The following is a 14,524-nucleotide window of genomic DNA, read 5'->3' on the forward strand; positions in this document are numbered from 1 at the left end:
CTTAAGGGGGTGTTTGGTTGCTGGCATATTTCCTGGCTTAGTGATTCCCTGGTTAGAAGAAGAAGAAGAAGAAGAAGAAGAAAAGGAAGAAGAAGATTTTGGTTCACACTTTCTGGTTGGTTTCTCTTCTCCAAGAATTCCATTTCCCAGGTTTACCTAGGAAAGCTGTGTATCAACCAAACAAAATTAAATCATTTCCCAAAAAATACCAGGCCAGCTCTAACATTCCCCAGGAAACATAAAATCCAGGGAAAGAATTCCCCAAAAACCAAACTGGGGTCAACTAACATTCACATAAATAAGCCTAGTGGTATGTATTTTGATATAGCATGCCTCTCCATAAGAGATACGAAAACCATTACCTGAAAATTTCCAGAAAATTTCAGCCAGCTCCATCTCCTCCTAATGTCTCTTTAGATTCTACCTTCTCTTTTATGTTTCTTTACAAAAATTTCAGAAGTATGAGTCACTTAGCACAATAAGAAACCTCAAATTAAGTACTAAATTTTTGCCAAACATTCGAAAAACGAACCCAAAGAACGCTTCACATAGCTCAACAGGAACCTTAAATTATGTCCATATTTCAGCCAAACATTCAACAACCAAACCGAATGAAGAGAGCCGATGGTGGAGATTAATATTTTCATTGGTGATGCAAAACCTAGTTATCAAACCACATGCTTAATCATTAATATTTTCAGTATCACTTCTCATCTCCTTTGGCTCGATTAAAATGGTAAGCAAAAGCACAAAATGATTTATCTATCATTGTAGCACATAACACAAACATTACAAAGAATTATCGACTGAAAACTATAATGAGGGGGTAAAAAAACAGAAGAATATATATGAGAAAGTCTTATCTTCGCCTACATTTTAGGTTTACAAAATATTGTAGGCATGTGCTTGAAAATCTCTATGATAAGTTATGCTAATGTGCTCATCAGAATCAGAACTCATACCGTCTGTGGCTCTCTGGCTTGCCACATACAGGCAGATTTGAGCTCCCAAGGCTCTCAGTGCCTGGCTTGAGTAAAGCTCCTAAAATATAGCTGGCATCTGTGTCAGTCATGACTGGCCTCTTCGCTCATTCTCCCAAGATTTTTTAGCTACTTCTGCAGATGAACCACCAGAATCCTCATTATTCCCATCCTTTGGTTTTGAAAAGAAGGGATCCCATTCATGGGGTCCCACTGTGCGCTGCCCTTCCTCTAACAAAGCATACTTCCAGCTGTTCTCCTCCACAAAATCATCATCATTGCGACCTTCAATAATGTCCTTGCGTAATTTGGTGACTTTGTCAATGATTGCCTGCACAGCTACATCGAATGCATCTTCAAGAGTCTCTAGTTTCGACCGAGGATCTGCGTACACCAGCCTAGGGATGAGGCTTATGACTACCTCTCTCATAATCTTCACTTCCTCTGGGGAAATTTGACTCAGCCTTTCCTCTATGCTGACATTCCTCTTGCGAATGTCATCCTCTGGGATGAACACCGAGTATGTTGAATAATTCCTTGGAAGATGCCATGTGTACTGCGTGTATGCCGAACCAGGATGGAAGAACACAGGTATACAGCCGGCCAGCATCGAATCGAAAGCTGATCTCCGTGTATAAGAATCGCCCTGGGGTTGCAGGCAGAATAGAGAACTCTGGAACATCTGCATTATACTGCTTGGGGAGTGACATTTGCTCTCCCCAAAGTCACATTCCAATAACTTGCCGACTTTCGACTTCTTGCACTGGTCAATTATCTGCCCTCTGATAGACTTGGGGTTGTCGGGACGTGGGGCCCCAGCAAATGAGAAGAGCCATGGCCTATCCAACTTCCTCATCCGGTCCTGCCAAAGTAAAACCTCAGAGTCCTTCGCAGGATGGAAGTAGGTAGGATATGGGATGCCAAAATCATTCCCGTTCCATGGGCTTGATTCAACAACCAGCATTGACATGTTCTTGGCAGCCGGCAGAAACAAAAGCTTATTACCCCAATCTGATTCACTATCAGTTAATCTCCTAAAATCCCATGTTATCCTCCCTGCCACCAGAAAATGGTCTTTTCCCCCCATAACATTCCATTCAGGCCGCTTGACAAGCCAATCCACCAAAGCAAGAGAAGCAGCGTCCCTCACCGATGTGTTATGGCCCCAGAGGTAGCGAGAGATATCCAATCCGGCATAGAACGGCACGAAAACAGCCGCAGCGATGGTCGAATCACGAGTCAAGCACTCATATTGTTTCATCCGATTACTGAAGATGACATCGACGGCAAACTGATTCGTGGCATACCAACCGGTATTCGAGAAAACACCTTTGACGTTCTCGAGCGGAGGTCCCAGCCCTGCGTTGCTGGTGAACTTACACATGTTGGTCCAAATGCTGAGGCTCTTGCACTCCCGGAGCATTTCATCATTGAATTCGGGAGGGAGGTCATGGACATAAATGTACCTCCCGCCACAGGGATCGCTCTTGTTCTCTATGGTTCTCAAGGCCCGCATAAAGGGGAAGTTCTTAGATGCAGGGCGAGCACCAGAAGATTCAAGCTGGAACGAAGCGGCACGCTCCGGAACATCGATTGGACCGCCTCCAAGGACGATGAAATGGAAGTAAAACAGGAAGAACCAAAACAAGACGGATAACGAAACCAAGAGGCAGAATCGGGTGCGGGGGTGCTTTCCGACCACCTTCTCCATCTGTTCACTGGAGATGCTCGCAATTGGGCGTCTTCTCATCAGATTCTAAACAACCAAACAGCACCCGATCCACAGATGTGCGGCGTCTCATCAGACTCTACAGAAGCTAACAGCACCCAATCGCAACGATCACAGAAGATGTTACGATCCAAAGCATTTAAACTACGTCTCATCCGGAGATTCTAATATCAAATTCATGAATCGACATGGAAGCAACTAGAAATCTGCATCAAGAATCACAAGATGGATCTGAAATACATCAAACTCAGTGGGAAACCGAAACCTAATCCCATCAAAACGAAGAAAACCCAAACCCTAATTCCACCAAAAGCTCTTAATTTCTTCAATTAGAGATCTCTAGAAACGGAATCGAATCTAATGATAAGATCTATTCAGAAATAGAGAAGAAGATCAAATGAAGAAGAAAACCTGGAAAAGAGAAACTTACAGAGAGAGTAGAGAGAGAGATAGTCTGATGATTGGAGAAGTAAAAGGGTAAAAAAGGAAGATTGGATTCGTCAGCCGTTTCTAGGCTCTGAGACATATGTGTGGGTGTATTTAAATAGAAGAGACAAGCCGCGCATTTTAGTATGGTGCGCCTCTCTCTGTTCGTCGGCAGCGGACGCGGATTGCGTGCAAAAGCCTTTCGCAGTAATTTACTGGACGGGAAGCCAGGTGGATGTTTTTGAGAAATCCTCCCATCTATCTTTTTTACCAAGATCATGTTAGGCTGTAGATTCACGACAGAAAAAAGTGACGATTGAACGCTCACCGTTGAAACATTAGTGGGCCTCAGAAGTATTGAATTGGTCTAATATTTTGTGTTTCGGGTTCATTCAAGTAGGAATGAACTTATGGACGGTATAGATGGCATATAAACATTATGGTAGAACCAGTGGGGTTTCAGCAGTTGGTATTTCCTACCCTTCGTGCGGACCACTTTAGTTTTGGATCTGCTTCATTTTTAGATCCATGTCCTACTATGATCTGAAAAAAGAAAATTGGAGGGTGTGGATTCCTCACGAACATCACGGTGGGCCCCTAGCTTCCCCTCATAGGGAGTTGCATGGAAAGGCTTTGCGATCCGCATCCGTCGGCAGCCGATTGTATTCCAACACGTAGGACATGCGACTGACGTGTTCATCCCAGTCGGACGCGGCTTTGATCCTGTGTCGGTGCTGGAATCCTCTGCAGCAAGTACGTGGGGCCCACCATGTTGTATATGTAAAATCCACTCCGTCTATCAGGTTATATTATCGATGCTAGGTCTTACGGAAAAAATCATCTGGAACCTATTACACCACATGGATTAATGAAGATGGGATGCCAACCGTAGGTTTGTGTGTGGAAGCACCGTGTTGTTTATCTTTCATCAAACCCGTCAATTACGTGCAAATCACTAAGAAGAAGAGAATATACAGATTTCATACTGATATTAAAAACTCATTCGGATCACACCTTATGACCTTATTGGTTTAGGTACCAATTTTACATTGTTCCTGTTTGTGTGGTCCATATGAGTTTTCAATCGGTATTATTTTATAAATCTATTATAAAAATAATGTTTCTCACCTGATAGTCGGAGTGGATTTTACAAATACAAGATCATGGATGCTGCTAAGCTTAGGTGTGTTAACCGCAGGATGAACAGTTCAGGTGAATTTGTACATGAAAAATTACACAGGCATCATGAGTTCCAAAAACTGCCAAATCATGTTGATAGACAAATTATGTGAATGTACTATAGCCCCGAAAAATAAAAGGCAATCAAACTACAATAGTTCTCCAACCGGTGGGGACTGCAACTAAACAATTGACCCATTTTGAGCAAAAAACCGTAGTAGTCTTGGGGGTAGACTCACGGGAGTTTCAAGACCAGATCATAAATTGAGTGCTATTATTGTGAAATCTCACCCTGGTGTGAGTGTGTGTGGAGTATGTGTGTAAAAGGAAAAAAAAAAGAGCCAAGAACTAACAACTAAAGCATACCATTGGGTGTTAGAAACTATCCACACATGGCCCATAAGATCAACGGCCAAAAACAAAGTTGGTACGTTCAGTGAATGGCCCACACGTGTGCATTAATATGGGCAATAGACTAGCCTGATCTTTTGGACCAAGGCACATGATGCGGCCTGCTTGATGCATGGCGAGGATCTTGCACATTCAGGTAAAGTCCCGCTGGAAGTTCAGATGGATGAATGGATGGGATCCCTACTTATGTCATGTTGGCACTTCATTACATTGCAAATCTATTATTGTCAAATCTATTGATACAAATGATGAATGGCATGCATCCAAGGTAGGCTCTACATGATAGATGGCCCACATCAAAAGTGGGGTCCACATGATGGACCATCCACATCAAAGGTGGGCTACACATGGCCTTAAATTATAAACTGTGCACATTAAAGGAATCAATTATCATATCTTAGAAAGATAAGTCACTAAAGGCACTTCATCTTTTCTAATAATGTGTCAAATAAAATGATATTTGAATTTCAATGTATTGGCCACCCGCAAGGAAGAGCATGAAATAATAAGAGAGATTATCATATTTCTCAAGTAGTAAAGGCTTTGAATCTATAATGTAACTTTTTCAATCCACGAGAAAAAAATGAAAAATCTAAATTTATGATATAATGTCTACGTTATATCAACTCTTGATTATAGTACTAATAAATTAAAAAAAATTAATTCAAATTTTTTTTTTAAAAGCAAAATTCTAACCCTTATAAAAATCCTAATTCAATTAAAACATAACTTATTAGAAATAACATGTTTTGACAAAAATAAAAAGTTTAAAATTCACTTTACTTGAGCATTCCTAGCATGATTACAATCAACATCTAAAAAAATGAAAATCTAAAACTCTAAAAATAAAAAAAATATATAACAAAAATTAAAAAATTTATTAAAAATAATAACTTTTTTTTGGTAAAATTTTGATTTTAAATAGAACTATGTGTTTTCTCATGAAATGTTTGGACATTACCTGCTACATGGGTCAATTGACCTTGAGAAAGATTAATAAGTTATGCATCTCATAACCATACATAAATCAAAAGTTATGACCGATTTACAATTCATGATTTAAACAATAATTTCTTTCTATCTTAATTAAATTTCTTTGAACTGGTTGTGTTTGGAGCCCAATTACATGATGCCCTGCTTAGGATTAGGTCTGAATCTAACATATTACTTTCACTTCCGATTGATCTTCTTTTGGCCCAACCATGCTAGTATTATATCTATGCTACATCCTGCATCATGGCCTTTTAAGTTATTAGCTCTACGTTATATTAATATGATCATTGACTAATTATTATAGGCTATCATTTCCGCAACTTGCATATGTTATATCATAGGTGCCAACATTTTGGGTTTTAGCCTAGCAATCAACCATTTTAAAATCTAAAACATCTTTTCAGTGTAACCCTGCTTGTTCTATAACCATCTTAAAAATGATTTGAACTGGTCAATGTTATTTGTAAGCACGCCAACATCTACCGTTTATGAATTCTCATGTACTGACCATCGAAGGGATGTGAGGTTTTAGTAATATCGTTTAAACTGTCCACTTATTCAGTAGCACTGCTTACTCTATAAATAAAAATAAGCCATTAAATGGGGTAACATATATTAACAGCGAGTTGTGGCCCACCCAAATGGTAGGCCATTGATTAACCAAACAATTTCCATCTGCATTGACTCGATTGTTCCAGCTGACCTAGTGTGCCCCACGCTACAATAATCCAAGGCACTCTTCATTTATTTTTATTTTGGTTGGTTGAAATTCAGGCCTCACAACATGAATGACCAATGTGTTCAAAACGTTTGAGTTATGTGAGGTCCACCGGTGATGTGTGAGTGCCATCCAAGCCATCCATTACATTCATCTCCCAATGTTGAGCCTAGAATCCAAAATCCAGCAACAAGATGCCCACCAAAGAAACTGCTGAATGGAATGTAGGGTCCACCGGTGTGATGGATATTTCATCCAACCTAACCTTCAAGTGTGCCCTTACCAGGATGAAGGGACCCATTGAAAGTCAAGCCACTATAAATTTTTAGGTATGATCGTGCATTCTTCCCAGTAATATGTCTCATCTTAATTTTTAATTAGGATGAGGAGGCGCACTGGATGTATGATTTGAATTCCGCATTTAAATCACAGGCAAACCTCACAGAGTTTAAACATATGGTAATTAGCATAGATAAGAAGGATTGTTGGGGCATTGTAATGTGTGCGTACCATCCAATCAGCCCAATGGATGCGCCTCCTAATGTTAGATAATGTATAGTTTATATGTTCAGCTTTTAGCATATAGAATGTCATGATTCACTTATTTTTTCATAACCTGGAGATTTTCAAATAATAAGATTTATAAAAGTAAGCAGCGAGACAAAAATACCTTCGTATATCAAAATATTGCATATGTCATATACAGATAAATTAAATTAAACTGTCCAAAATACAGTCTTGATCTAAATGTGTTGTGGATGGAAAGTTACGTTTGTTTGATTATTGACCATTGTATTGGTGCAATCGGTCATTGGATGATTAAAAATGAAAAATAAAAAAAACAAAATCCAATGTACCTATTTCTAGAAAGAGGTGCCATGGTGAGAGGTTGGGATAGTTTAACCAATCTCTGGTTTGAGATCGACGGTTTAACTGAATTCATACCCGCCACGTGTGGAATTTATGAGTGACTGCTCATCAAGCGTCACGCACAGCAATAGGATCGAATTACTCCTCCTCGGCTCTGGTCCAGCGAAAAATGAACCGACGTGGTATCGTACGGCGGAAATTATGCCGAAATGGTGGAAAAGAATCTTCTATTCCTCTTTAAATAGCATAGGGATCCGCGTTTAATAGCGCGGAGAGGGGTGGGCATTTTGGTAATTGAATAAGGAAATTACGAAAATGATAGAAAGTCGGTGGAACCGTATTGAATCTCGGGGCGAAGACCCATACAAGTCAACAGTCAATCACTTAATTTCCCCAGCCATGGCATGCTTGTACGGGATCTGGACCGTTCATGTATTATATCACAACGTGGTTAGATTAACCACCAAAAATCCCACTAGTTAGGTGATCCTATCCATCTATTAAAGGATTTTGGTTTTTTGCTCAACGTCTACTGTTGGTTTGGACTTTGTGGTGGTCCATTTTGGAATCCTTAAAGAGTTCTACAATCGAGGACCATGATCACCCAGCTGGTGCGTTTGCTTATTATGCAAGCCATATTCTATGTATACTGATTGATTGACGAAAGGCTCTGATTTAGTGTGCGTGTGCCGGATAATGGATCCAGACCATCCATCTGATGGACCCAACTGTTGATGGACCTTGTGTGAAAAATCACACTGGCCGGAGAATCCTAGCCATATCTACTGGGAGCCTTCAAGCGGTGCTAAAGTAGAAAATAATCAACGGTCCAGATTCAAAGGGGAAAAGTTCACTAACCAGATGGTTAAAGTCGTGCGATTAGTGCAACTTTTGTACAGTTTACTCGATGGTGGGGCCCAATGATAAATGGTCTAAACGTGCTGCGGCATACAAAGCTAGTGTACAGTGCCATAAGTTCTTTGCGGCATCGAAGGCGCTGGAGGATCTTTCGTGCTCGAGACGGACCCGTCTCAGTTCATCGCCACTCCCTAAACATGGCTGTACGGCAGATGAATCTGGATTATCGATCTGGTGGACCCTTCATTTACAAAAACCGAACCGAGGGAATGATGAGTACCCACTTGACTGGAGAACTCTTGTATGTAGATTCATAGAACATCTACCACAAATTTTTTGAAATTTTCACCATCTGTCCAAGAATAGTGTATCAGATAATTTTCTATGATGTGATTGGTCGGATTTATCGATCAAGGGCCATCCACTATCGAACACGATAAATGGACGGCTCAAGGCACCGATTGTTCATCCACGTGTACAATGGAAACCGGCAACGAACCAATTCTATTCACCGCGATGAATTGCTCAGATGACAGACCACATACACATACCTGTCAAGCTATAACAACTGGCAAGTGTGGACTCCCGCAAGAAGACTCGAATTGTCTATGCCACCGGCCAACAGGCAGTTCCTGTAGGCGGAAGTTATGTGGGGCCCACCGTTATATTTTTTTTGAAATCCACTCCGTCTATCAGTTTCAAAAGATCACAATACTGGAGATCTCAAAAATTAAGCAGACTCAAAACTAACGTAGGCCTCACGACAGGAAACAGTGAGAATGGAAACGACCACCGTGGAAACCTTTCCCAAGCTCATCATATGTTTATATGTCATCTAAACCGTTCAAAAGGTTGTTCCCACTCATTTGAACTGAAAACGCAAATATTAGATTGATCCCAAACTTTTGTGGGCCGCGAAGGTTTCAACGGTGGACATTTGTCGTTTGATCAACCTGAATTTTGGAACAGGCTATTTTTTAGCCCCCGTCCTAAAAGGACAGGCCCCACATAGCACAGGCCATTAGAGGTCCCTGGCAGAGTCTGATGGTTGATCAGCAGCCACTTAAAAATTGTAGATGTGGCATCCAATGGAACCGTCCAAATTGCGTGAACCATTGTGGTGAGTTCACCTTCTAAAATTCAACGTGATAGGACATATTTAAGCTTTGATTAATGGACATTTGTTTGTTTGTTCAGACCGTTGACTAATGCGGCCATTCACTAAATGTCCATTTAGGAATCGAATTATTGTAATTTCGTTTTAAGAGCCATCTAAATTGAGAATTGGAAGGTTTAGTTTAAGTTACGAGTGTGCCACTTGTCCAATCTCAGAGTGGCTGCTATTTCAGTGAATCTAGACGGTCCAATTTATGGGCCGTATACCATGTCACTCTACAGTAGAGAGACCTGTTGGGGAGACGATTAGGTGCTACCTTACTGTGGGGCCCATCTATTCGATATCCACACCGTCCATCTATTTTTTCTGACCATTTTAGCGGATGAGCCAAAAAATGAAATAGACCCAAAACTCAGGTGGACTTTGCCAAAGGAAAGAGTGGTGATTGACCATTAAACAGGTTAGATGGGGAGCATAAAAGTTTTGGATCATATTTGTTTTGTTTTTTTCCCTTCATTCAGTTTGTGTGGCCTTACCAACGGTTGGATGGCAAATAAACATTAAGGAAACATCATGGTGGGCCTCATATTTTTTAATGGTAGAGCGTTCAATCAAAACTGTTTCCTATGGTATGGTCCACCTGAGATTTAGATCTGCTTCAACCTTTTTTCGTTCATGCGCTAAAATGATCTGTAAAAATGGATGGACGGAGTGGATTTAGAATACATACATCAAGGTGGGCCCCACAGGAAAGGCCGCACCTTATCCGTTCCCGCCTGCAGATGAACGGTTCAGCGTCACCAACCATACAACCACACGGTGGAGTTGCAACGAATAGTGACTGGTTCATCCTGGCAACTATGTTTTAACTTTAAGACAATAAAGCCTGGCTTATTTTATACTCAGCTTTGGGAGTTGTTTGATACACTGGTAAGGTGCGATGACACGTACGCAGTCACACAGAAACTGCCGAAATGGCATACGAGCAGCTTGAATCAAACCCTCCAAATGGTGGGACAAATTACAGATAGATCTTTATTCAAACTCCATCCTAAAATCTGATTAATGGTCTTCTGCCTACCTTACGCTAACCTTTCAACAGTTTTCCATCAATCGTTCAGTTGAAAAAAATTAAGATCGATGCAATCATTGCTCTGTTATCCATCTAAATTCGGGTCAATGATTTGGACGGTGTAATTTGAGTTAATTATAAGACCATATGTAAAATTACTAGTGATGGAGTATCAAGCATCACACTCTAACAGAGTATCAAAGTCTTTCTTTTTTTTCCCGTACGGAGAATATAACAAAGAGAAATTGACCACCGATATGCCACCTTTCGTCTTTTATAAACACTCCTAAACTCACTTTGCCGGTCTAAACCCTTTACGTACGGACATACTACTTTGAGAATGAAAATACCCCCATCCTTTCAAAGCTATTCTTTGAAAAGCGGTGGGTATTTTCATCTCCAATTAGTCTGTCCGTATGTGAGAAGTTTAGACTGAAAATGTAAGTTTAAGATGGTTAAGAAAAGACGCTGGTAAAAAGGTTGGATTTACAGTGGCCAATTGCTCTATAAGAAATTAGGAAGCGGATTGGGTGCGGTCCGGCCTCACCCAAGACGGTGTGGCCCTTACCGTGGGGCCCACCTTGATGTATATATTCTAAATCTAATCCGTCCATCCATTTTTCCGGATCATTTTAGGATATGGAACCAAAATGAAGAAGATAAAAATCTTAGGTGGAAGATAGTGTAGGAAAGAGTGGCTATTGAACGTCCTACCATTAAAAGCTTTTACGACCCACCGTAACATTTCGGTGATGTTTATTTTCCATCCAACCTGTTGATAAGATTACATAAATCTGAATGAAGGGAAAAAAAGAAATATCATATTGATCCAAAACTTTTGTCGTCCATTAATAATTAACTACTACTGTTTCTACAGTATGATCCACCTGAAAATTAAATTCTCTTCATTTTTAGGCTCATAGCTTAAAATGATCTAAAAACGTGGATGAACAGCTTGAATATAGAATACATAGATCAATATGGGCCCCAAGGTGAGGGCCGCACCATCTTGGGTGAGGCCGGCCCCACCTAATCAGCTCCCTTCAAATTAAAGAAGTGGCTCTTTTACTTCGTAAATTAAGAATAGTCAGGATGGAACTTACTGCTTTTCCATACTATGTTTTTTCTTTTTCTTTTTTTAATTTTTATGCTCGAAAACTCATGCTGTTAAAAGAGTTTTTTAGGGCACGAAAATGATATTTAATGAAAGTACTCTTGATCTTTAGGATAAAACGGTTGGAAAAAGTGAGGATATTTTTGTCTTTATAGGGTTGATCAGTACAAGTAGAAATCTACTTTGGTAAGTAGGTCTTATTTGAGTTGAATGAAAAACGTCGGTGCTCTGACGGGTCTATAGTAAAAAATTACCCGTCAGTAGTGGGAACTTATCTGTAGCAGTCACAGACCTTACATAGATCCGAATCCTCCAAAATTGTGGGCCCTACTTAGATGGACAATGGTCTGAAAATCACATTGATTGATATCCTAAACCATCCAATAGGTCATCGGACGGTTAGAAGAAACAAAAATAGTTACGGATCCAAATAGGATAGAAAATGTCCCAACGTGGTCTGTAAGCTTTTATCAGCCACAGCGGGGCCCACTGTTTCCGGTGGTCCAGTGACTACAAATTTAGTCACTGGTACGCTAGTCTCCTGGCCCATTACTTTTTTGGGAGTTATTTCACACCATGGCTGGTTATGTCAGTTGATACACAGGCACTTCAAAATGTTACATGTGGCATATGTTAACTCAAATAAACTAATTACATTATGGAAAATTCTGTCTTTAAATTACAATCCAAAACTTAGATTGGTTAAACAATCCTAACCTCTGATTTGTGGAGACTTTTTGGTTGAATTGAGGCCATCGGATAATTTTCATTTATAATCATTTAATGTGTCTACCATCTGATAGTCAGATGATAAAATAACCCTAATTTTTGGTTTGTCACACATCGAAAGTGGTACATATAATTTGAACAGTTTAATTTGAACTACATGTATTACATGCATACAATTTTTAAATAATTTCTAAGTGCATGTGTATCATCCTTCACAATCCACCAGAGTATCAAAGTTTTTCTTTACATTCTTGTTTTGTCCTGTCCCTCCCTGAAGATGGAAGAATCTTTCATTCAATGATATCACAAGCATGCTAAAGTAATCGAAAACATCTACACGTGTCGCACGTGCTAAATAGGACAAACGTCTGAGATCAAAGCCGTTAATCAGGCATGCCTCGTGTTGTACATAACGTGGCCCTAAAATAAGTCCGGTGGGCTCATCACGTCCACATGTATGCAGAAAGGTTAAAAATTGACCGCCGGTCCGTATGCAATGTAGACGTGCGGCCCACATGAAGTGTTTACCAAGACACCGTTGGGTTTGCACCAGAACGTGTGATAAATAGCAGTAAGCTCGCACGAGTTTGCTCCATTTTCACACTTGTAACGCCCAATCCGCTCAATTTCCACACGTGTGACAACGAGAAAATTGAAATATCTCGATGCTAGATGTTTTTACTTCCTTTCGAGATCTGATTCACGTAGGTCTGTGCAGGCATGTGCCAAACTGCCAATAGCTGGGAATGAGAAGTTATTTGATACTCTGCAGAACATGACGCTTGATGCTCAGTCGCTCCAAAAATGCACAAGTGGCTAAGGATAACTCGAATTAAACCGGCTAAACTGTGTAACTTGTGGTCGGCAAGTGACGGCCTTTAAATCATATTGGTTGAATAATCATAAACTCTGATTAGTGGACACTTGTTTTTGAAGTAAGACCATTGGATTATTTTCCTTCTCAACCGTCCAATAAATGTCTGCCAATCCGCTAGTCAGATCTTCAAATATGCTTAATTTTTTTCTTTATTATGTATTTAAAATGGGACCCATAATTTGGACAGTTTAATTTGAATTACTATATTGCACGTTGCAATTATAAAATAATTTCTAAGTACCTGCGTATGATCTAACGTACTCTGTCGGAGTATCAGAGTTTTTCTCCTTCCGTATAAGACGCCGATCATGTTCAAGGGCCGAGAGACGTGGGACCCATCGTGCCTGAAGAACTTTAAAAAACAAAGGAAGGAATGATACGAAGCGGCCGTCTCTCTCTTGTATGACAAAACCACCTTCGACCGTACACGTGGAAGTGAATACGGATCATCGCGACCGTCCATGAAGTGGGACCTGACTTGGATGGCATATAATTCGAAATTAATACTTATAGAACAATCCTACACATGCCTTTCTCTTACCTTTCCACCTGAATGTCAACCGTTAACTATTCATGTCTTTTGCCTCCATTTAGAGTCCAGAAATCGGACGCCTGGGATAATATTTTGGAGTGATTTTTTTCCCATGAACCATTGATAGTACGATGTGTTAGGTGTACGGTCCCGATTCACTGTTTACCCTGCCACGTGTACTGTGGCAGGCGACCTCTCTATCGTACCATTTCTCCAAATAAAACCACGAACTTGGGTCCCATCACAAATCACTCGGCGTTCGATTAAAACTTTTGGCATCTGTCCACGTCATCATTTCCCTTTGGAATACACAAAAGAGAATGTGGTGGGGTCCACCAGATGGATGTAATCATAAAAAAGGTAGTGGTTGGGCACTAATATAAGTTGTAACTCCCCATGCCATTTGATGCAATACTTCCCAAAACGAGCTGCCCACTTTCGTTAGAGGAATTAGTCCGAACTCTGGCGCGGCGTGATGGTTCATACTCATGTGCTCATAAATTTTACGCACGTGTGACAAGAATCAAACCGTCCAAACCAAAATCACATTGGTCGAATGATCCTAACCCTTGATTAATGTACATTTGATTGTTGACTTTCGACCATTGAATATTTTTCAATTATAACCATGCATTAAGTTTCCACCAATCATCCACTTAGGACATGCATCCAGTGCAGTTTCTTTTTATATTTTTTCCTGTGTGACCCACCTGAAGTGGGACCCACGATTTTGTATGAGTTGATTTGAGCTGCATGTATACCATACATACAAATCCTGACCGCACGTCCATTTATTCACATCTCCATAGGCACATTTTATTTCGCACTGGCAGTTCTCTCCATGGTACACATAACAAACGGGTCCGATCATCGGTACTATTGTTATGGTGGGCCACCAGGTGGATGTACCATATCTCAA

At 40.4% G+C, this 14,524-nt stretch overlaps 1 protein-coding gene across 1 annotated transcript; it reads right to left on the reverse strand.

The window, feature by feature from the left end:
* Positions 1-744: 744 nt before the first annotated feature.
* LOC131240662 (xyloglucan galactosyltransferase MUR3) lies at positions 745-3,365 on the reverse strand. Its single transcript, XM_058239044.1, has 2 exons — positions 3,140-3,365; positions 745-2,915 (listed from the first exon to the last, which is right to left on the reverse strand). Exon 2 carries the CDS (start codon positions 2,728-2,730, stop codon positions 1,069-1,071), a length of 1,662 nt encoding a protein of 553 aa, XP_058095027.1. The 5' UTR covers positions 2,731-2,915; positions 3,140-3,365; the 3' UTR covers positions 745-1,068.
* Between the last annotated feature and the right edge of the window lie 11,159 nt (positions 3,366-14,524).

The sequence above is a fragment of the Magnolia sinica genome, chromosome 3 (assembly GCF_029962835.1).
Source record: "Magnolia sinica isolate HGM2019 chromosome 3, MsV1, whole genome shotgun sequence".
Classification (NCBI taxonomy): domain Eukaryota; kingdom Viridiplantae; phylum Streptophyta; class Magnoliopsida; order Magnoliales; family Magnoliaceae; genus Magnolia; species Magnolia sinica.